Raw genomic sequence first — 23,206 nt, 5'->3', positions numbered from 1 at the left:
TTCTTTGAATGTATTTAAGGCATGTCTAAATGAAATGCTTTCTGACACTCTGGGTATTTGTAAATGTTGAATATGTAAATATGATATCCTCTGTTGTTTGTATGTTGTTTTTATGTTTCATGTGGAACTAAATGATGCAGGTCTCCCTTGTAAATGAGATCGATGATCTCAAGGGACTAATCTGTCTAAATAAAGGTTTGAAATGAAATGAAATGAACATCTTGGTTGCTTTGGCTCTGCTAGTACATTAGTAGGGTTCTTGTTTCAGTTTTTGTAACATTTTTACATATTAATTTGGGTTTGGTATCAAGCAAATGTAATAGTAATCAGGCCAACACTTTTTTATGACTTGTCGACATTTATTGAAATTGAAACGCCTTTGTGAAACACACTTTTATAAATAACAGTGAAACCCAAAGTTTGTATTTGGCCAATTTTGTTCCATATAAATAAGAAGAAGTGCTATTCAGCTTATACCCAGCAGTCAGTTATGCTCTCTGAATATACATGTGAAAAAACATAACAAAACTCTTGTTTCTTAGTTAACTATAATGTTTCTGTTAAATAAACGAGGTTTGGTTGCTACTGTCGGGTCATAGCCTTCATGTAATTGTTTTAACTGTGATTGGGTCTCTCATTCGGCTGCGTCTCCACAATACTCAGTTGCAAACCTTCACCTCTCTGCTCACACTCCTCCTCTCGTCGTCCTCTCCTGTCCACTCTCTGTTCTCCATCACTGCCCTGTGCCTGGTCTCCAACACGCACTCCATCACTTTCTTTTATCTCGTTTCCCACGCCTTTGTTGTTTGTACATCCTGGTTCAGTTCTCAGTGTTCTCAGATTGGCACTAGCCTTGATAAAGTAGTCCTCTAGCTCTGCCAGAGGTCCCTTATCAGAGAACAGATGGTGCAGGTATGCCTGGGCGTATTGATCTGAGGTGATAAGGTCCAGGTTAATGGAGGAGGAGGGCACAGTTGGCACAGGGGTGGCGTCAGTCCCAGAGACTCTCATTCTTCTCCCTGTTAAGTTCAACTTAGATCAGTTAAATGCAACTTGACTGAGACCTCTGTTTTTTTTTAATTTCAAGAAACTCTACCTGTCTCTTCCTTCATGGTGGATAGAGAGAGGGTGACACTCTTTCCTGTCTCTCTGTCCGTCACCGTGAGTCCCGTCATGGACCCCTCCTCTGGCTCCTCGCTGTGGGGGTCACATGACGCCAGAAGACTCCCTCGACATTTCACCACACACACCATATTAGACTTATAATGCCTACAGTGAAGAGATTGGGGTGGGTGAGAGGGATCACAAAAATATTTTGAACCTTTTATAACATTTAAAAAAAAACTGATGAATGGATCAGTGGATTTTCAAATCATTAATTTATGCAGAAACCTGGATATATTATTTCAGAAATTACAGTGATGAAAGGTTGCTAATGGGGGAGAGGCTGTCTGGTGGTTAACATCTATTGATGAAAGACAAATAATTAGCTTTGACTTTCATGTTTTATTTCCATGTTGCTGTTGATGCTGTATTGATTGCAGCTATTTCCTGTCTGGCTGGATATTTTTTACTCTAAACAGCGACTCCAAATGTAAGCTGAAAGGTAAAGGCTGGACTTTTCTGACAGTGAGATGTGTTGTGTGTTTCTGCTGTCATATTGGGAGCAGGCTGGAAAGCTTGTCTCATGCTAGACGGCAGGTTCTGTGTGGCTGCGGTTTCCACTGGCAGTCGCTTTATTAGGCTCCTGCTTCTGAACTGAAGTGCTGTGTGTTTCCCTGTCTAATAATAGGGTCTCAAAATCTTCAGTGTGTGTAGTTGTATCATATGTTGTGCAGACTTTTTGCATTGGTTGTCCACCTACAGTCTACAGCTGTACCACAAATATCAAGAGTTTAAAGTAGACTGACTCCATGGCACTGGGAATGACTTTTGTAACTTCACTTGTTGTTACCCAAATATGTTTTTTATTATTTAAAAGAATAGAATTAATAATAGAATAGAATAGAATCGTTTAATGTCATTATACATGTACAATGAGATAATAAATGCTTCTCCCTTCACGGGTGCCATCAAAACAAAAAACATCACAACCATACTTGCCAACCCTGAGACCTCAGAAATCGGGAGCATTTCAAAACCACCGCGTATTATTGTAGTTGTAAGTGCACTGCCTTGCGGCCTGTAGCACCATCCTTGATGGAGCATATGTGTGGGCTGGACCTGTTTTTGCAAGGAAAGGAGTGAGCAGAGGGTTGAGTTGTCGATTCTTGTTCTGTTTTCTGTTGCTATCTTCCTCACCCTCTCAGACTGTCAGTTGCGTGCGCTACTAAAGAGACGCGCTACCATGGAAACCAAACAATGGTGTAGCCAGCTGTATTAAAGTCAGAGTGGAAACAGTCCTGAGTAAATCTGATTTTGTCAGAAATCGGGAGAAATGCGGGAGAAATATGACCCGGGAGGAAACCGGGAGGGGGCAATGAAATCGGGAGTCTCCCGCGAAAATCGGGAGGGTTGACAAGTATGATCACAACATAAGACAAAAAATACACGCAGCTTACATACTTAGGAATAAGGAATAAAGTGCAGTAATTATTTCCAGGAGTATAAAAATTAAATCTATAATGTAATAAATAATAATAGTAGGTATGTATTTATAATAAATAATAAAATAATACATTTTAAGTAGTTTTTTAAACTGGAAAGATTGCCAATGTACAGCCCCAAAGAATGTGGAGTCAATGACTTGAATCCTCCGACCAAGTTGCCAATTTAGACGACAACACCTCAGAGAAAACTGGTATAAAAAAATATAATCAAAATGTGCAACCCCATTTATCACGTTTATCACTTCTTTAACTTATAACTGTGTTGCCTTGTTAGTCAACCAAATGGGCAAATAAATGAGGCACAGAGCCAGTACCACACCAACCTTAGAGTACCCCCACCGCTGTATTACCTGTACGCAGGTATGATCTGTGTGAGGTCCTCCTTGTATTGCTCCAGAGCGGCCCTGGCAGCCCGGGGCTCAGCCTGCCCCTCGAGGCCGGCCAGGTGCACCAACATCTGGGTGTGAAACGCTGCTCCGCTGGCCCAGTGCTTCAGAGACCTGGAGGATCAGACAGTAAGAACAAAACACCCCTCAGCGTTACTGTTCTTTAACACATGGACCACTATTTATGTTATATTCTATTTTATTTTACTTACTTGCACTATTATCTGCTTTACTGTGTTGCACTGTTGGAGGATCCTGTGACCTAAGATTTTCATTGTCATAACTACACTGTAGCTATGCACACATGAAAATAAAAGCCTTGAATCCTTGAATCCTTGAATCCTTGAATAACTCTCTGCTCTCTGTCTACTTTACACAATGCAGCTAATACCAAGCTGGGGCTGGTCCTGAAGAACATCATGGGCGATAACAAGGCCTTCTTGATTTGAATGTGTGTTTAACGTATAAGTACAGTTGGCATATATATCAGGATTTTATACCAACATAATATTTTTTTATTTTGACCATCTATTTATATAAACCAGATTTAGATTCAACTCAAAATACATTTTCAGAGACATCTTACACAAACATTTTGCAGATATTGTGTTCACTATTTGGGTTAATTGTACATGTTATCAGTTTTGCCGTTATTGTTATGCATAGAATATGATAAAGAATATCCATAACATATATGTCATTTACTCAGGGGTACTTCAGTTTAATCAATGACAAAAAGTTGGCGCTTTAGAAAAGGATAGGAACCACTGCTCTATCCTGTGTGGCATTAAACCCTGAGCAACTGTTTCCTGCTCCTCTGTTATTCTCTACTCCTCTGTGCTCACAGCTAGGGCTGCTCGATTATGGCAAAAATCATAATCTCGATTATTTGGGTCAATAATTGAGATCACGATTATTAAAAACGATTATCCATTTACTTTGAAAACATCAATTTATTGGAGAAAGAAATGTGAACAGTATGTTTTTAACAGTTGATTACCCTGAACTTTAAGTATAATTCAACTGAAAAGCCAATAAAACAAAAACAAAAAAGTAATAATAATAATAAAATATAATCGTTTTATTTCGATTAAGTTGTTTTTGTAATCGTTGCAAGCCATAATCGTAATTGCGATTAACATACAATTAATTGAGCAGCCCTACTCACAGCTATTTTAATCTCTCACCTGGAGTCACAGTCTCCCCCCAGCAGGGAGGTCTTCAGCTGGGTGAGGGTGAGGCTGAGCTGAGCTTCAAGTCTCACAGAGTCCTGGATCAGTTTGCTTTTGTCACTCAGGTTGATCCTACAGCGCTTCAGGTACTCCTCCATCACCTCCTGCAGCTCCCAGACCCTCTGCTGGAGGGAGACAATGGACATGGTGACTTTTTGCAACAATCTTTATATTCGGTTTCAAAACTCTCCTAGACTTCGTGTTTGTTTGTCCCTATATATAAATATACAGAATAAGTTAGGATACACTATAATATAACAATCTACTAATACAATAATAAAAACATATGACACAAGAAATACAAACATCTTTATATTTGGATCAGGGGGTTCATAACTCTCGTAGACTTTCCGTGTCCCTATATATAAATATACAGAGTAAGTTAGAATACACTATAATGGAGCAATCTACTAATAAAATAATGTAAACATAGGACACAATATGCAATATCAAAGTGTGCAAAGTAGCTTTTTTTAATTAATATTTAACATTTAAATGCAGTAAGGAAGTGTGAGTAAAATCTTTGCAAATTGTACAGGGGGTGTTTCTCAATGTCGAGGAAGGATGCTCCAGAGCCACTATTTCAAGGATGCTACGTCATCGAGTCCCGACTAAGGACTGTTCCAATGTCCAGCATACTTGGAATTCTACCGAGGCCGGCGTACTTCGTTGCGGGACATTTCGAGGCTGCACCTGTGTAGACTCCGCGGTCTTAAAATCCCCACAATGCTTTGCACACGGACCAATTTCCAAATCTTTTGCTGAAATTGCGCTCCATTTAAGGCGGGGCCTCGCATATGATATGACGCACACCTGTTAGCCTGTTCCACCATTCTTCGTTTTCCGAGGCTAGGAAGGATTCTTGCCTCGCTTCTGAAGGACCTGACTTGGAGGGACATGTTCTACCAAGCAAGCCTCCCCGACATTGAGAAACACCCAGGGTATGTGAAAAAACAGATTGAGTAAGTAAAGTACTCATCACAAGTAAACTTGTTTAAACAGTTGTCTTAAAAGTCTCAGTGGATGTGTTTACCTGGCCTGATGACGACCCCGCTGACTTCCCTTTCACAGCTGATGACTGTTTCGATGTGTAGGCCATATCCATCACCATGGTAACCACCAATCCCACCAGGCCGGCCAGGCGTGGCTCATCAGAGAAGGACGACAGTCGGCCAATCAGATCCTTCAGGTAGGTCGGCGCCCTTTTCCCAATGTCGCCCTGTAGCTGGGTGAGAAGAAGTAAACAGAAATGTGCTTCTTACCATACGTCGCAAAACAAGACATACTCTCTTTTTTTAAGAACAACTTTGCACTGCATTATATCATCATGGTATTGATCTGCAACCTCTCTACGGCTACTTTTCTAATATTGAGTGGTGTTTCATTTTGCACAACCACTCTTTCTTAACTAACTCAAGGCAACCACATATTTCCTTTCCAGCTTGTTCAGCTCCATCTGCTCTGCATGACTCAACAGATTAAAAATCTAAAAAGCAGTTCACCCTCTCAGCCTTTTTCAGAGGGAACATCATCATCTCATGTTTCTAGTCAGTTTTGCTCATAAACAGCAATATTATCCCCCATAAATACTGTCACACTTTTCCTTTGAATTGTTATATACCTGTTTTAGTTGTGCCTGGAGGCCGGCCCTGGAGTCAAAGCTCTCTCCGTGATTGGATAAGAGGAGAGGGTGGACGACTCCGAGGTCAGGTACAGCGCCGCCTTCCAACATGGCGTCGTAGAGGACGAAACCCATCGCATCCTTCACCTGAGAAAGCTCTTCTTCTGATGAGAACAGTTGGCCCATGGTGGTGTTTGTGTGTGTGGACAAATCAGTAAATAATCCAAAATGATGGCAGCATCTGAGGAAGAAGGAAGAAGAAAGGAAATTCTAAATTGCAGGTAAAATTGTAAAAGACAATTATTCCGCATTAAATAACCTGTGCCAATAGTGAATCACATAGATAACAAAACAGTAAGTACAGTCTCTTATTATAATTTTTTTTACATGATTTTAAACATAATATACTATAATCTTAAGGGTTTGAAGTTGTTAATGTCTTTAAACAAGTCAAAATAAAGAAAAACATTTTAAAGATTGGATTATTAGCTAGGATATAAACAAGATTCAAGACGTGAACAAAAGCTATATTCACAGAGCCGTCCCTCTCTGCTAAGCAGCCTTGTCCTGCATTAAAACTAATGTGCAGTTTAAACAACCTAATAGGAAAATGGCCGGGCAACAGGCAAAAGAAAACACTGACATTGTCACAAAAAAACACACTTTTAAATAAAAAAGTTAAGGCAATTTAGTGTAAAAATAATACTTCAGCATTGATTAACCTGTGAAAATACTAAAAGACATATAACATTAATTAGTCATCATGTATACTACTATGAGTACTTTGAACAGAAGTTGTGAATGTGAACTTCAACTCAAGACCAAAGCAAAAGTAGATATTTAAGAAATACCACTCATATCAGTTAGACATAACATTTTCCAAATACCTCCAAATAGCTCCCTAACATTTCAAATGAAGGTACCAGCAGCATTTCAGTCACATCTTATCTCCTCTATCTACTAACAGTCAGTTGTGTTTTGGGCATACTCTCTTCACCTCTCTTCCTCCTCTTCCTCTTCCTCCTCTCCTGCTGCAGTAAAGAGATTATCCAAGACAACACCGCAGCAGAAAGTAACTCAGCACTAAACTAGAGCTCCCCCTATCTGCAGAGCCGGGAAATGCCACTGCTGTAAATGCTGGGGACAGTTGGTTCATCTATTCAAAGCCAAGTCTGTCATTCTGTTAGGGGTTTGTCCCAGTAATCTCCATATGAGAGGGTTAATGTTGCCTTTCTGCTGTTGGTGCCTGGAGAATTAAAGCCTCTGATAATAGATAGTTTGCCCTTTTTCTCATTAAGTGAATGCATGGTATTGAAATTAAACTAATCCTCCTTGTGTTAGGGGACTTTGTGGAAGAGGACCTTGGGTAGTAATACAAACTCTGCATGGCTGTGTTAAACATTGTCAAAATAGGCCAAGGGCTTTCAGCTTTCTTTTTTTTAGTTAAGTGGAACAGTGGCCTTGGGTGTTTGATGTTGACTCTTTTACTTGATGGAATATGGGGCAAGGGGATTTGGGATTTTGTGTAGAGTGTAAGAGGTGTTCTTTGTTAACTGGGACAAGGGCTTATGCACTGCCAGGACTCAGAAGTGTATGTGTGTATTACAGCTGTAGCTAAATGAAATGAATAACACTGTGATTGAGATCATTTTAATGGGTGTTTTGTCTTATACTCATTTGGATTAAACCTGGTAGACATTCCTCAGTCATCTGTTATTCACAATCAGTGTTTTAGCCATCAAAAGGATTCAAACAACTATGTCCTTTCCTGTTGGTGGGTTCAGTTGTTTGATGTTGTTATCTTGTGCATTTTTTCTCTGATGACTTTAAAAGGAGACACACACAGCACTATCTTATTATAGGATTTAGCCAAATGTCTCTCTCATGATAACAACAGTTTAATTCAACTGCAACTTTTTCAACCTGCTCAAATCAATGTTTTTATATTAACATTGAATCACATTTTGTTCAATTTAAAACAGTTTGGTAACATTAGCCATGCCAAGTTTAAAAGGTAAAAGCATGTGAATGATGTGTTGGCTTACAACTGCCCCCAAGTGGCCAACAAATATTGAATGCAGCTTTAAAACACCCTTTTTATTCAAGCAAAACTAATCAAAGAGCACATTAAGTTATTGTCAAAGCCAAAGTAACGGGACGGGAGGGCGTTGCTAACGATGTCCACTGTTTTCCTATCTTGTTTTACAATAATAGTGGACTGTAAAGAGTTACATTTTATATATATCTTTACACTCTGTTCAGGGCCAGAGCATTTATTTCAGGGTAGGGCAGCTTAGTCCCTTTATCACCAATCTGCTAAAAAGCCCACGTCTTTAGACTTGAAAAAGTACCAGCACTTAAGCAGATAACCAAACTTGGCTAAAACCAAGTGCTCTGCAAATAGAAAAATATGCATTTCCTTACAGAAGACGTTTTGACATGAAAAGCACCGCTGTAAATCAAGATTAATGATGGCTGATTCCATTTAGCTGGGTCAGTCTCAGGGTCCTGGACAATAGTGCTTTCCCTGACGACAAAGACAAAATGCCCGCTGTAAAAAAGGTCTAAGGAGATGATTTGTTTGAATTAATGTTGATAAGAAACAGCATAATATACATTGAAATCTGTACACATGGGAAGTGAATAATATAAGAAGAAATTAAACAACACATTTGAAGAGATAGTCAATCCAGCACCAAACACTTTTTACGCTGCTATGCACAGTCTTGCACTAATAGGCTACATTTCTCAAAGTTATTAAAGTGACAGTTATTTTGTATATATTGATTGTTGTGCTTTTTATTTATGTCTAAATGTGTGCATATATAAATGTGTCTGCTGATTGTGTATATATATTAGGTATATACATATTTGTACACATATTATATCTTTGTTACTGTATTCGGGATTGTGGGAAACGGTATTTCAATCTCTCTGTCTATACACACAAACTGGAAGATTGACAATAAAGTTGACTTTGACTTTTGACTTTGGTTTGCTCACTTGTTTACGGTAGGTGTCACTGGGAATTTGACAATAATATGTTGATGTTTCAAAAATTGAAGGCGTTAAAGCTTTACACAGCAGGCATGAGCCAACACACACCTTCTCCTTCTGTCTTTGCCTCCAGTCTGTTTTCCATCCTCCATCTCTTTCTTCGCCTGTTTTTGTTGATTTTGATAGCTTCTGTCAGTTTGATGCCGTGCTCTCTGTCTCACACTCGCTCTCTCCATGGATGCTTGACATTGTTGACACACTTCAGACTCCTCTGAGGGCACTAAATATTTTAAAATGCTCACGTCATACACACATACTGTACACACATTAGCACTTAGAAATAGTCTTGGATGCACATGTACAAATGTAGTGAATGTTCTCTGCTACCTCCCTCACAGCCTTTTCTTTCAGTTTTACCCTCTCTCTAAAGGTCTCATTTCCATTTGAGAGTCGAGTAAAGATAAAAGGAAATAAAGTTGAGGAGAGGGCAGGAAACAGATGATGAAAGAAGAGAAGGGAAGAAGAGGGGAAGAGAGCCGAAGAGGAGAGTAAAGCAAAATAAAATAATTAAAAGATAAAATCAAGTTGATGTTCATATAAGAGAGGAGTTGACAGGTGGACACACACACACACACACACACACACACATACACACACACACACACACACACACACACACACACACACACACACACACACACACACACACACACACACACACACACACACACACACACACACATATACACGTACAATAATAGTCTGGCCTTTTGAAACCTCAGTGAATATTAATCATCACACAAAGAATGTGTAATTAGATAAGAGATAATGAAATTTCATCAAGTTTAATTTTCATTTTGAAAATACATGATTCAGGGAGTGGACGTTTGACATTTAAGTCTCTGTGAGTGTGTGTGTTATCTGTGTGTGTGTAAAGACAAAGAAAGGTTTCTGTATGTGTGTGTCATAATTCCTAGTTGCTGAAAATCACTGGCAAAAGAGAATTATGTCCAAGTATAACACTATTTTGTTGTTTAGGTTCGGATCTCTTGTGATGTATTTAGGTGTCAGTGGGAAATCGTTGTGTTCCGAACATTGTGGTCTCAGTGATGTTTAAATTGTGTGACCAAAATTAATTATTTGACACCAACATGAACAAGTTAATGGTCGTGATGGTTTAGTTTGTCATCCCCTAACCTAGCAAACAAAGGAAAGGAAACAGTGGAACTTGGTTTACCCTCAACCCGCCCTTGTGTTTTTAACATTTTGCGCGGACACTGAAAGGGGAGTAACCCTAACCCCTCTTTGTAATAACTTAAGCATCACTTGATTCCCCCCAATTTCATTCCTTTGTGTGAATAATTTGTCTATGCAGAACTTTAAATCTACTAATATCCTGCATCCTGCCACACTGTTGATATTGGTGTTGCTTTCCCTTCATAACATCTACGCTGCACTAATAAGTTCAACGTGATTAAACAAAGCTAGTTTTTTTTTTCACTTTCTATGTAATTATCATTTTCCCTCCATTTATTTTCTGTATTCCGTGACTCCTTCCTCTCGTCATCCTTTCTTCTCTTCCTACCTCGATCTCTTTTATCCCTCTCCCTCCTTCCGGGGTGTGGAGAAGAATAAAAACAAGTTTAATATATACAATAATACATCACGCCATGACAGGTCTGCCAAGCAGCATCCATTTTGTGAAGCTGTTGTGTTCACTTAGCAGCATTGGGGCTAATTATTGCAAATGGCAGCTGTTGGAAAGAGTATTAATGTCTTCTTTCTACATGGATACATCCAATATTATGGGCTGATGAAAGTGGTCACAGGCTAAACTTTAAAGAGAACGAGAGTGACAAAGAAACAGGGGGAACTGGATTGTGTCTGGTTGGTTAAAAGCCCAGTAAATCCAACTGCATCCATTTTAATTAAACCTGTCACTGACTCGGAGTACTGTAATCATTATTCACCTTGCACTGCAGCCCAATAAAGTTTTATCGAAAGCATTTTAGTGTAACAGGGCCTTTGACTGTGAGATGAGGAGTTGTATGCAGACAGAAACATTATTCTGCAACCTGTTTAATATTCTGAAAGAGAAACTCACTTAAAGTTTTTAGATAAAGACATTTTTTGCTAATTGGATGATGGGTGCATTTGTCAAATAAATGTTATGTCGCGAAAAAATAAGTGTGCACTGTGGATCGTGTCAAAGTGGGGATTCTAATTAAGGCAGCGTACTGAGGAAATGCCCAGTTTAACTTATGCTGTAATACATCTCAACTTGTTACCCAATTAAAAAACACTCATGTATGCTTTCCAGATAATGAATGAATATGCTTTGCTCAAAGGTGGGGTATGTAATGTTGGAGAAAGCAGCTCGAGTGCGCTAGAATTCGAAAGTACACAACCGGAAACAATCTGCCCCTTCCTTCAGACTTCCTTACAGAGCCCCTCGTCCAACACACACGAACGCGCATATGACCAATGAGGGCACGAGATAAGTTTGTGTACAGGTAGGCCATCCAGTTATTTTAGCCGGCCGGCTTAGAGGATTGGTCGTGCTTTTTACAGCGCCACAGATGAAATGTTTTTATTGATTTTTTGTCAAAGCATTTAATATATTCATTGCTATCGGGATGTTAAGAGCATTCCATGGAATATAACAAAAAGCATTTCTGAAATAAATTACATACCCCACCTTTAACGAACATTTCTCTTTAATCCTCAAACCAAATAAGTATTTGAGATATTCATTGTGTCAGATCAAGTTGATATGTTGTTTCAAAATGTCTGCAGAGAATCAGTTGTCCAATGTTAATAATTAGTATGAAAAATGTAACATTTGCTCCCAAAAGCAAGAAACTACACTTATTGATTAAGTGGCAATCAAACCCCACTCAAATGCCATTGAGGCAACAAAACATAACTTTAAGGTAATAACCATGTTTGCTGTCATATAAATATATATGAACAAACATAATTCTTGAAGTTGTCTGGACTGGAGAAAGCATAACACTGGCAGGTCGAAGCAGCCTGTCAGTGTTTGAGGGGTTTATGCTAATTGGCAACAAGCAGAACACTGTTCATCAAGTAAAGTGTGAGGATTAAATATGTTTGGGGATCATTAAAATGTCAGAGAGGGAAAAGAGGGGGAAAAAGAAAGTGTTTAAGAGCGTATGACAGGGTGTAAGAAGGGGCAGAGATAAGAAAGAAATTGAGAGAGTGAATTGCTGAGACCCTGAAGGAGGATCTCTCTCAGAATTATGTAAACGCAGTTTTTGCTGTATTTCTAAGAGATTTCCTCACAGTTTCCTTAAAGCTGCCTCCAGGTTACACACAGCAGCAGAGGTGTATGTGTATTGTGTTTGCCAAAACAAATGTGAATATGTGTGCGTGCACCGTGTATTTTCACATTCACAGTCTTATGTTGTCTTTTAAAATGTGAGTCTGAATACCTAATGTGCGCACTGAGGCGTTTGGGTATTAAGTAAGTAGCCTACTTTGTGTGTGTGTGTGTGTGTGTGTGTGTGTGTGTGTGTGTGTGTGTGTGTGTGTGTGTGTGTGTGTGTGTGTGTGTGTGTGTGTGTGTGTGTGTGTGTGTGTGTTTGTCTGTGTGTGTCACTTCAATTTGTATTTAATTATTCACAAAATGAAGCCTTGTTGTTGTGGCCTTTGCAATGCTGTGGCACATTAACACGCCATTATTACAAAGAAAATTGATATGAACAAGACATATTATTGCATTCAATATGCATGCAGGTTGTTTCTGTAAAACCATGTTTCCAGGTCCATCAGTGTCTTTTTCCGATGTGTAAGAGAGACCCCTGGTGGCCAAGACTAATTACTGCAGTTTCATGACGTGTTTCCCCTTCCGTTGTAAACAACAAAACCAATATGGCGACTTCAGTACTCATGTAGAAAGTATCGCACACTTTTGTTGACATTTCTTCACAAGTAGTGCACTTTGTAACATAATGGCAGAACTGATAAGTGAGGGGAGTTTAGTTCGCTACTACTGCACTTACGGTAAGGGGATGGAGCCTTTCTTAATCGATGAAGTGAAGAGGAAGCTGGCAGCTGAAGATGTGAGTGTTTTAGTTGAATGACTTAACGTCTAATGTCATGCTGTATGAACTCCATTCATAAAAAGTTAATTTTGAGAGTGTTTGATATGCCGAGGTATGAAATACGTCCTTTGGTTTGTAGCTGTGTTGTAACCTGTTTTGAAATAAGATGTTGAGTAAAAACGCATAACTCTCAACGTAATTTAAGTTAACGTTATTTGTAATTGTGGAAAATAACGTTAACTATATTTAGTAAAGTAACAGTCATCATTTTGAGGGAGCCGACTTGTACTTGACTTAATACTAAATAATGTGCTTAATAATGTGCCCCTCTACATGTACTTCAAAAACTTTTAGTTAGTTTCAAAGTTTTCTAACAAATATATTCTAATGTAATTATATTAGTAAAACTGCATTGATCATGACTTAATTGGTGATGGGGAGAATATACAAGATACTAAATGCAAATAACTTACACCATCAAATACCAGCTGCAATTTTAAAGTGACATTAATGCACCTCTGCTCCTTGTCCTCAAGATACACTTTTAATTTCCTGAAAGTAAAACCCCATTAAAACTCTGTTATTTAAACTCATTGAACTGAAGCAAAACTTAAAATATCAGACAATATATTAACACCTGATTTAGTTTTTACTGTCAAATATTCATACCACTATCTATTTCAACAATGAACTGTTGATTACCTCAAAATGAGATAAACAAATAAGCGATTGAATTCATGGCCTTCTCTTTTTGTTCTTCTGTGTGTCCAGGTGTGTCAGATTTCAGGTAAAGTGTTGTTCAGCTCGTCTGCAGGGATCGACAGAGTCAGTGAGCTCAAAGCTGCAGAGAGACTCTTCCTTCTGTTGAAAAAAGACTCGCCCGTGCTGCTGCCTGCCCACACCAACCAAGGTACCACACATTTAATACACTAATACATGTAATGCTAATTATTTAGTAGGGCTGCTCAATTAATCGTATTTTAATCGCGATTACGATTATGGCTTGCAACGATTACGAAAACAACGTAATCGAAATAAAACGATTATTTTTTTATGTTTTGGTTTTTCAGTTGAATTATACTTAAAGTTCAGGGTAATCAACTGTTAAAAACATACTGTTCACATTTTTTTAAAATAATAAATTGATGTTTTCAAAGTCAATGAATAATCGCATTTAATAATCGCAATTGCAATTATTGACCCAAATAATCGAGTTTATGATTTTTGCCATAATCGAGCAGCCCTATTATTTAGGAACCCCTTGGCAGATATTCATTGTATTTCTGCTTGTAGAAGTATGCTTTCATGGGAAATTAAGTCACTCCCATTAACTGGGAGAATCAGTTTTACTTTAAAAAGTCAAAATGATGTGATTTCAATCAATAGTGCTTCTCAAATCACATCATGACAACGAAACCACCGTAGAATTCAGGAATCAGAAATGCTTTATTCGTCCCACAGCAGGGACATTTACATTGTTTCAGCATATATGGACAGTGCAGAACAGGTCAATAAAATGATTAGACAAACACATTTTATATAATCACACGTTATTAAAGTAATCATCAAATACGTTCAGATGCAAGGAATACAAACAAATAGCATCATTATACGAGTTTTAAAATATAAAAAGTGGTGAGCTAGCGGTTGACATCATAAATTGTGAAGTGCAAAGTGTTATTTCACAGTGTTGACAGCGTTAATTTGGTGCTCAATTACAATGTATGTAATGGCTTTTATATCATGTTATTTTCTCAGCAAAAGCATCCTCTGTGCTGCAGTCCAGAGTGTTGGGGGACAAGGATCAATGGAGCAGTGCTGTAATGACATGGAGCCGCCTGCAGGGGAAGCTGTCGGGCAGAAGAAGGACTACTGTCAAATCACAAAGCACTGCCCTGGGAGTCACAAGGAAGACAGGGGAGGAGGGCAGAGGGAGCGAAGAGCTCAAGAGAGAGATAGTAGAGAGAGAGGGACAGACCTGTGGAGCAGAAGCCCAGACACTGGAGAAAAAGAGAAAGAGGGACGAAGGAGGAAATGAGTCTAGCAGTGACAAAAATGCAGAGGATCAGAGGACATCTGAGAGAGACAGAAAGAGACACTGCGAAGAGGGGGACGAAGAGGAAAGGAAGGGGTTAAGCATCTGTAGACAAAATGGAAAAAAGGGAATAATATCAGAAACAGATTTGTGTGGCACAGGATCAGTTTGTGATCACGCAACCTCAGGATTACACCACAATGTGGAGGGAAGTGGCAGGAATGTGGATAACACGGCAGAGGACTTAACAGTGCAAAAAGTGGAACATGGTAAAGAAAAAAATTGTTTTTCTTCTGTTTTAATTCAACATTCTTTCTTAACACGTCATTTATGTTGTTGATTTTGTTTTGGTTGTTCTCTTCTTTCCATGTTGTGGTTGCTTAAATGTAATAAAGGGACGACTACTGAAGGAAGAGATGAGACACTTCTGCAACCCAGTCTAATCAAACCAGAGCCTCCTTCTCCTGCAGCGGTGACTTTCAGGATCAGCTGCAAGTGTACAGGATCCCTGTCTCGCTATTACAGCCAACAGGTAGTGGAAGTTAAAATGCACCGGACAAAGCAGTGTCAATTCAAAGTGTTATCTAGGGCAGCTTCATGTATTGCTTTAGCAGTAACATAAAACACTTATAAATGTGTATTGTGTTCAGAGGAATATAACGTGGTTGCATTGTGTGTCTGATATAGGAGGTGAGCAGAGTGATAGGAGTAGGTCTGAGCAGACTCATGGGCTGGAAAGCTGACCTGAAGAATCCACAGCTGGAGGTCAAAAATGTTTTCCTTATCTCACAAGATAATGTACCGTATGTCTTGATGGTCAAAACTATTGATATGATTAGTAGATACTCTTTGGTAAATGTGGTTGGTTTTTTCTCTCTTGCCTTTCCCTTCACATGTTCCATCATCAATTGTCTGCTTTTTTCTGCAGGTTAATGTTTATTTGAGTGATGACAACTGCCTGGTCGGGTTTCCACTAACCAGGTGATTGGCAGAAACACTTTCTCTACATTTAACCAACGACTATATGCTGTTTCCATGAAATCCCCTCTAATAAGAAGACCTTGAGGTATAATCCCAAACTATCGTGAAACCATAGATGTAACATATTGCAGCTTTATTTAAATTGGCTAGGCAGTGATAAGTAATACCTCTCTGTCTCTTTCTCTCAGGTTACCTTTGGCTAACCGGAGCTACATTAAAACCACAGGACTGCGGTCCACTGTAGCCTGGGCTATGGCCTCATTGGCTCAGATACAGGTAATAACACCCTGAATGACTGCTGCTGTATTCTTTTGTTATTGGTTTGTACATTTATGACTTCTGAAAACCATGAAAGAACTACTTTGTTATATTTACTGTATGCAAACCAGAAGGCATTTGATCTTTTACTAATCACCTTAAAAGGCAAATCAGGTTTGGACTCATATAATGTGACAATTGAGCCTTACATGTCCTCATTTTAAAACGGTAAGCTTAAAGGTGGGGTAGGTAAGTTTCAGAAACCGGCTCGAGTGCACTAACATTTGAAAGTACACAGCCAAAAAGAATCCGCCCCTTCCTTCAGACTTCCTTATAGAGCACCTCCTCCGCGAGAGCAGGCTGCAGTAACGTTACATATCAGGCAAAGCTAAACACATCTAGGTTAGCAACACTACACAGCCAAAGCAACTCCGATATTGACTCTGGTTTGACTTCTCCTAGTTTCCACTTTCTTTTTGTTCTTAATTTGCTCCGTTACATTTTTTACGTTATAGTTTTTACAGTATTACGGCTTCCACAGATGAAATTTTTTAATGGATTTTTTGTCAAAGCACTTAAGATTATTCATTGCTATCGGGATGTTAAGAGCATTCCATGGAATATAACAAAAAGTGTATCTCGAGCCGGTTTCTGAAACTTACCTACCCCACCTTTAATGTTTGTTGTCTGTGCTGCACACTCATTGGATTGTGATTCAATATTGTCTTTCAGTCACAGTATGAGTTTGACAAACTGTATGTTACCTCCTGTTTCCCAGCCAGGCTTCTGTGTGGTGGACCCAATGTGTGGAGTCGGTACCATCCTAATAGAAGCAGCACAGGAACATCAGGTGAGGACAGGAATCTAGACAGAGTTCCATTAAGTGTAGAAATGTCAAAAAAAATGACAAAAGATTGGAATTGGACTAAATGTATGAAAACTGTTGTGATACACATTTGGTCTCAATGGAAATATAGTTTTTTTTATGTAAACATGTATAAATATTGAAGTTATTATGTATACTGTAGTGGGCTATTTGAACACTCTCTCATAATAATCGGACGCCTCATTCTTCAGGATGTCTGTTTCCTGGGTATGGACATTGATGATGGACAGCTGAAGAAGGCCAATGAGAACGTAGAGTTTGCAGAGCTGGCAAACAGGATGCACCTGCTGAAAGCTTCATCTATGAGTAAGAAACCTGCACATAATGATCACTTCAATAATCCTAAATGTTTGTCATTAAGCTTGTGTTCATATCAAGAGAGCTCTTAAGTTAGTCTGTGTATGAGATGTATGGTAAAGCTGTGTATACTTAGTAAATTGTCATCAAATGAAAAGCCACAACTAATGTATTTTGACAATAGAAATGAACCCTTTGCCCCTAAATAGTGACATTTACATTGCCTTTTTGTACAATAATAAATATCTGCCTTCTGGAAAACTGTCAGAACCATAAATAAAGCTCAAATTGAAATACATTGTAAACGCTCTTTAAACATTGCCAGCAAATGAAATGTGTCACTCTGTTGAACACGTTGCCATTTTTCTCTTGGATTAATTCAATTATGAATCTCAGGGGATGATGCAATTCACTAATTCCATATCCAGCTTTTATAAATTGCTTTTTATTTAGTTCTGAGGATCCAAAGCAGCGAGTTTTGGATTGGAGTCAGCGAGTGGGAGGTGAGAGTGAACCCTTCTGTCATGTTTTAAATGACCTCTTGGCCTCCTCTGTGTGTGCAGCGCTGCCTCTGCCCAGCTCCACTGTGGATGCTGTAGTGTGTGACCTGCCGTTTGGAAGGAAGTTTGGCACCAAAACAGACATGGCTGCCAACCTGCCTCTCATCCTCACAGAGATGGAGAGGTTTGTGTTTCTGTGTGTCTGTTTCCATTGTTTGTTTCTTGCCGAATTGTTCAGTGACTCAGAAAATGTTTGTAGGTTTTTTCATTCTTGTGTGTGTGTGTGTGTGTGTGTGTGTGTGTCAATCAATCAATCAATCAATCAATGTTTATTTATATAGCCCAATATCACAAATGTTACATTTGTCTCAGTGGACTTCACAGTTTGTACAGAATATCAGTATGACAATACGACACCCTCTGTCCTTAGACCCTCACATCGTACAAGGAAAAACTTCCAGAGAAAACCCCACAGTTTAAAGGGAAAAATGGGAGAAACCTCAGGGAGAGCAACAGAGGAGGGATCCCTCTCCCAGGACGGACAGACGTGCAATAGATGCCGTGTGTAAATTGAAAAGATAATACATTTGCAACATAGGTAGTCCAAATGTTTTGAAATGCATGTGTGTATAATAAGAAGATGAATCCACGAGGATATCCATCCAGGACTTATGATCCAGGACCGCAGCCACGTCTCAAGATCCAGGACTCGCAATCCATGACACAGGACCGCAGGATCATCCATGACTCCGGATCCCGGCGTATATAGACACCAAAAAGAAAGACATTTGGGGAAGCTGGGTTAATCGGAACATGAGAGTACACAGGTATAGACAGAGAGAAGGAAGAAGTAAGATGTCCCCCGACAAACTAAGCCTATATCAGCAAAACTAGGGGCTGAATCTAATCAGCCCTAACTATAAGCTTTATCAAAAAGGAAAGTCTTAAGCGCACTCTTAAAAACGGATAGGGTGTCTGCCGTCCGAACACAAACTGGAAGCTGATTCCACAAAAGTGGAGCTTGATAAGAAAAGGCTCTGTGTGTGTGTGTGTGTGTGTGTGTGTGTGTGTGTGTGTGTGTGTGTGTGTGTGTGTGTGTGTGTGTGTGTGTGTGTGTGTGTGTGTGTGTGTGTGTGTGTGTGTGTGTGTGTGTGTGTGTGTGTGTGTGTGTGTGTGTGTGTGTGTGTGTGTGTGTGTGTGTGTGTGTGTGTGTGTGTGTGTGTGAACTATTGCGCAGAACTATTTGCTTGTAAGGTCAAGTTCCACATCCAAATAGATCTTAAACTGTATAAAGTCTAAATCATGTTAGATGTTGTGATGTAACTTCCAACTAGCTATCTTTTAGCTATCACTTTTTTAAATTGATCTCATAGCAATGACAAAAGATTGCCTGTCTGTAAAGAGTTATTACATTAAGTAATTTACTTGATATGTGTGTGTTTCAGAGTCCTCTGTATCGGTGGTACCCTGGTTCTCCTTCTGAGTCCTCAGTTATCCTGTGTCCTGAAAAATCTCCTGGCACAGAAAGACACCGGACCAACATCTGACCAAGAAGCAAAGCCTGGGAAACAAGACTGTCCATCTCCTTTTCTGTCCTCCACAAAGCAGCAGACATCCCAAATCCAACAGGGGGTCAAATCCCCACCTAACCAGGAAACTGAGCCTCCGTCTGGGCTACAGCACAGTCCGCCTCCCCCTCTCTCCTCCCTGAAGCACCAGAAAACTCTTCGACTCAGCTTAGGAGCCATAGATGGACTTCTTCATAAATATGTCAAGATGGACACTTGATCTGTGTTTGTGAAAGTTACATTCAAACGTATTTAGTTACTTATCTTTTTAACTTTTTTCGTGAAGAATCAGTAGGTTTTGCCACACATTAGTAAAACTATGTGGTTTGTCTCTAAGGTTTTTTCAATTGCAAATAATATGAAGAAATATGTATTTGTAGAAAATGTTAGTTCAGAGTCAAAAGTGTGTCTTTTAATTAATATCCGTTGGTGCTCTTGAAGATATTAATGACACCAAGGCAGTGTATGCCCATTACCATTCCAAAGAAGATCACAATGGGTTTTCAATAGATTTAGCCTATCACACATAATTCAACATTTATTTCAAGCTTCTGCCTCACCAAATACACTTGTTAGCAAAAACCATTCATTGTTTTTGGTATTTTTGGTCATATGTTGACCAAAAATATGGAATACCACAAGCCTTATCCCTTATATGTTTCTGTAATAAGTCTTTGTTCTGCCTGTAACACAAACCCCATCAGCTGAATCACAATGTTGCCATCTGCCGTTTAGCCCTGCTTAGCCCAGTTTCATACAGAGGGCCGAGACAAGGCCACACAGGGCTTAGTGTTTGCATTCATTTCCCTTTCAGATGTCAACTTACTGTATTTTTTCTGCCTGTGTTGATTAGAAAATCTGACTTCATCTTCATTGTGTGGATCTACCAGTACTAGAATTGAAATAGTACAATCAATTTAAAACCAGATGTTAGGTGTTTTTTTAATGACCTTTTTTTAATAAAAATTGGATATATAAATAAACAAGTGACTGTTTGTGTATGTTTTTTGCAGCTTACTAATGTTTAATCATCACACTTATCTTTTAAAATCAATATTAAATCCAGCAACTTCACTCCCCTGGGCAGACGGCGCAGACTCATGCTGTGTACGCCATGATGTGCATTGCGCATGCTCATTGCGCAGTGGAAGCCATGTTGGAGCTACAGTGGAATCGGGCTGGGATTTTCTGACGCCGTATGTTTTTCTTAAAATTACTGTTTTCATACATTGTTGGGGCTCGTTAACCGTACGCGATCGGCGCCGTAATCGGCAGTGGACATGATGGACTCCAGTGTCGACCTGTCCCGGAGGAATCCGCAGGAGGATTTCGAGCTGATCCAGCGGATAGGAAGCGGCACATACGGAGATGTGTACAAGGTAAAACTGCAGTGAGAGCAGCAGCCACAGAGATCCATTATCGGACAAGCAGTGGGTTAGACATGCATAGCTCTCTTTTGTATCTCGTCAGTGTTGTCACAACAGCAGAAAACAAAAATAATACAGCCACGATTAGCACGTTTATAATATACAAGATTGTTAACGTGTTGATGTTTACTGATGCAGTATTTAATCTGCTACTCATGCAATGTAATTCCATTGTCGGACGCGTAGCCAAGATGATGTTTTATGACTGTTATTGTTTTGGCCTTTTTAACCGACTACTGTGGACATCCGGGTTAATTTGAAAGTATTTCAAATTATTACCTACAATACTCGATGGCAGATAATTTATAAATAACCAAAGCCGTCGTTAACATTGACTATAAACCTCAAGCCTGTTGTCGGGCGCAGACGTTAAAGCTACATCTGTTTTGTCGAGCAGAAATAATATGTACTTGTAATTTTACTCTACAAGTGTTGGTCGTTACAAAGCATTAACGCATGCTACGAATGCACGAGTGTTTACGTCTCAAACTGTAGTTATGGTCTAAATATTACTGTTGGTGATAAACAACGAATGCTTTGGACGGAGCCGTTTAGCCGCTAGCTGTCCGAGAACGGACGCAGCTAACATGATAGCATCAAGAAGCTAACTAGGCTTTCTTTGGAACATTGTGACACAATTACACTGAGCGGTGATTTGTTACTTATCCGGGAACATGAACTAAAGCAGAAACAACCTTATAGCTTTATTATTAATCACAATATGGCATAGTTTTGGTAAAATTAGTTAAAAAAACTGTCTCCGTTTTGCCCTGATACAGACTGACAGCTGCCTGCCTGGAAATCCAGTTTGGCTGAAACAACAACAACAACCTTTATTTTAACACCTTGTATGATTATTATAAATGTGTTAACACCAGTAAGAAGTATTCCAAGGCTTGGAGTAACTTGGACGTTCATTTCTATGTAGACTGTCTAGTTTATGTCGCGTTAGCTTTTATCTTTGGTCTCACAGTGTACCAAGGCCCTGTTAGCAGACAGCATTAAAAGGGGAGGCAGTTCCTGAACTCCACCACAGTCACATTATCACCATGCGTGTTATATGTTGCATAGAATAAATGCATCATACGCATTACAAACGTAATTTGCGTCGAAGTGCATGAAAGGCCGATATCACATAAAGTTGTGAAGGAATGCATCCGGACATAAAAACAAATGCGATCTTGCAGGATTGCTGTAAAATACACAGCTGAGCAAGTATATTAAGTGCATGAAAGGTGCACTACTGAGTATACAAAACAATTATTTAGATGAGAATCTTAAGAATCAGAATACGAATTCCTGTATTAGTCCTGGAAATGTAAATTGTTATGGCAAAAGTGGCATAACAGGTTAAAAAAAAGACAATCAATAATAAAGAGTAGCCTAAGCTAATTGATCAAATATAGAGAAGAAAACAGTCATTAGTAATATAATTCAAATAAAGACACATACGTACACAACCATTGCTTTAAGAGTAGCAGCAAAAACGGTATTGGGACTATAAAAATGTATGTACTTTGTTGTATCTGCGTTACTTATCTGCCCTATAGTATTAGTCAGGTTGTGCAAGATGAACATCCAGACTCTTAACTTGGTGGTTGTTTTTAATGGAGTCACTCTGACTATGTTGAGGTATTTAATTTCACCACTGTGTGAGGGGAGAGGCCTTTTTGGCAGACTGGAGATTCATTTAAACACTGTAATAGCTCCAGATGGTGTTTGGTTAACCTTTAGGCTCTCTAGGGTAACTAAAGGACTGTGAACGTATACTAAAGACTCAATACGTCCTTCTGTCATTTTGATCATATCAATGAATCCATCTATTATCCATTGATGCCAATAATTCCAAAAGTACTTCCAAAAACCCTTCTACCTGTTACTATTTCTTAGCATTTCTGTTTTTCTACAATGCTTCCCTCTCTCCTGCAGCTTATCTTGTTGGTTTCTAATTTAGGTTCAGTATCTTGCCTTGTTGCAGACACATAGGTCTGACTGGCTCTCTTCTGACACACTTGTTAGACAGTATTCACCTCATTAAAGGTCACTATGTAAGAACAATGGTGAGAAGCAAATACCTTTAATCTATTTTTATATGAACATGACAGGTGTATAAATAAGACATCTGTAATACTGCAGGTAGTTGATTAATCCATTCATAAAATGATAACAATAGACAATGCAAGTATCCTGTAGCTAATGCTCTAGTTCATTGTAACAACATGGGTTTTGTGGAGGACACTGAGGGGCTCTTACCTGAAACCACTGGATAAAGGATGTCTTTCTAATTTGGTTAACCTCATTGATGACTATATTTGGTTCTACCGCGCTGTAAAAGCCGGTGT

The 23,206-nt window shown here is 39.1% G+C and overlaps 2 protein-coding genes across 4 annotated transcripts; one reads left to right on the top strand and one right to left on the bottom strand.

Annotated features, from left to right (window-relative positions):
* Window positions 1-323: 323 nt before the first annotated feature.
* Window positions 324-6,967, bottom strand: LOC307026797 (uncharacterized protein). 3 transcript variants are annotated; one of them, XM_079694929.1, is made up of 7 exons: window positions 6,736-6,875; window positions 5,849-6,089; window positions 5,261-5,452; window positions 4,183-4,349; window positions 2,960-3,109; window positions 1,097-1,269; window positions 324-1,019 (listed from the first exon to the last, which is right to left on the bottom strand). In XM_079694929.1, the coding sequence occupies exons 2-7, from the start codon at window positions 6,032-6,034 to the stop codon at window positions 616-618; spliced, it is 1,272 nt and encodes a 423-aa protein (XP_079551055.1). In that variant the 5' UTR covers window positions 6,035-6,089; window positions 6,736-6,875; the 3' UTR covers window positions 324-615. The 3 variants fall into 3 exon arrangements, with proteins under 3 accessions (XP_079551055.1, XP_079551054.1, XP_079551053.1); XM_079694928.1 differs by having other exon boundaries at window positions 325-1,019; window positions 4,183-4,352; window positions 6,846-6,967; XM_079694927.1 differs by having other exon boundaries at window positions 325-1,019; window positions 4,183-4,352.
* Window positions 6,968-12,700: 5,733 nt separating this feature from the next.
* On the top strand, window positions 12,701-20,418 carry thumpd2 (THUMP domain containing 2). Its single transcript, XM_079694930.1, has 11 exons — window positions 12,701-12,930; window positions 13,684-13,822; window positions 14,671-15,216; window positions 15,343-15,479; window positions 15,635-15,712; window positions 15,876-15,928; window positions 16,117-16,204; window positions 16,965-17,036; window positions 17,264-17,378; window positions 17,933-18,053; window positions 19,315-20,418. The coding sequence occupies exons 1-11, from the start codon at window positions 12,820-12,822 to the stop codon at window positions 19,655-19,657; spliced, it is 1,803 nt and encodes a 600-aa protein (XP_079551056.1). The 5' UTR covers window positions 12,701-12,819; the 3' UTR covers window positions 19,658-20,418.
* The last annotated feature ends 2,788 nt before the right edge of the window (window positions 20,419-23,206 follow it).

Source organism: Notothenia rossii (assembly GCF_949606895.1).
Source record: "Notothenia rossii genome assembly, contig: scaffold_423, whole genome shotgun sequence".
Classification (NCBI taxonomy): Eukaryota; Metazoa; Chordata; class Actinopteri; order Perciformes; family Nototheniidae; genus Notothenia; species Notothenia rossii.
The sequence above is the reverse complement of the archived record's forward strand: the minus strand, read 5'-3'. Positions and strand labels throughout refer to the sequence as shown.

Bases quoted from the DNA above. Each gene is read 5' to 3' on its own strand.
- thumpd2 (XM_079694930.1), top strand. From the start codon at position 12,820: ATGGCAGAACTGATAAGTGAGGGGAGTTTAGTTCGCTACTACTGCACT. The intron at 16,205-16,964 runs GTAATAACACCC...CCTGTTTCCCAG, and splicing joins CCTCATTGGCTCAGATACAG to CCAGGCTTCTGTGTGGTGGA. The intron at 17,037-17,263 runs GTGAGGACAGGA...CTCATTCTTCAG, and splicing joins AAGCAGCACAGGAACATCAG to GATGTCTGTTTCCTGGGTAT.
- LOC307026797 (XM_079694928.1), bottom strand. From the start codon at position 6,034: ATGGGCCAACTGTTCTCATCAGAAGAAGAGCTTTCTCAGGTGAAGGAT. The intron at 1,270-2,959 runs GTAATACAGCGG...TCTTCACTGTAG, and splicing joins CAGATCATACCTGCGTACAG to GCATTATAAGTCTAATATGG. The intron at 1,020-1,096 runs GTAGAGTTTCTT...TGAACTTAACAG, and splicing joins CACCATGAAGGAAGAGACAG to GGAGAAGAATGAGAGTCTCT.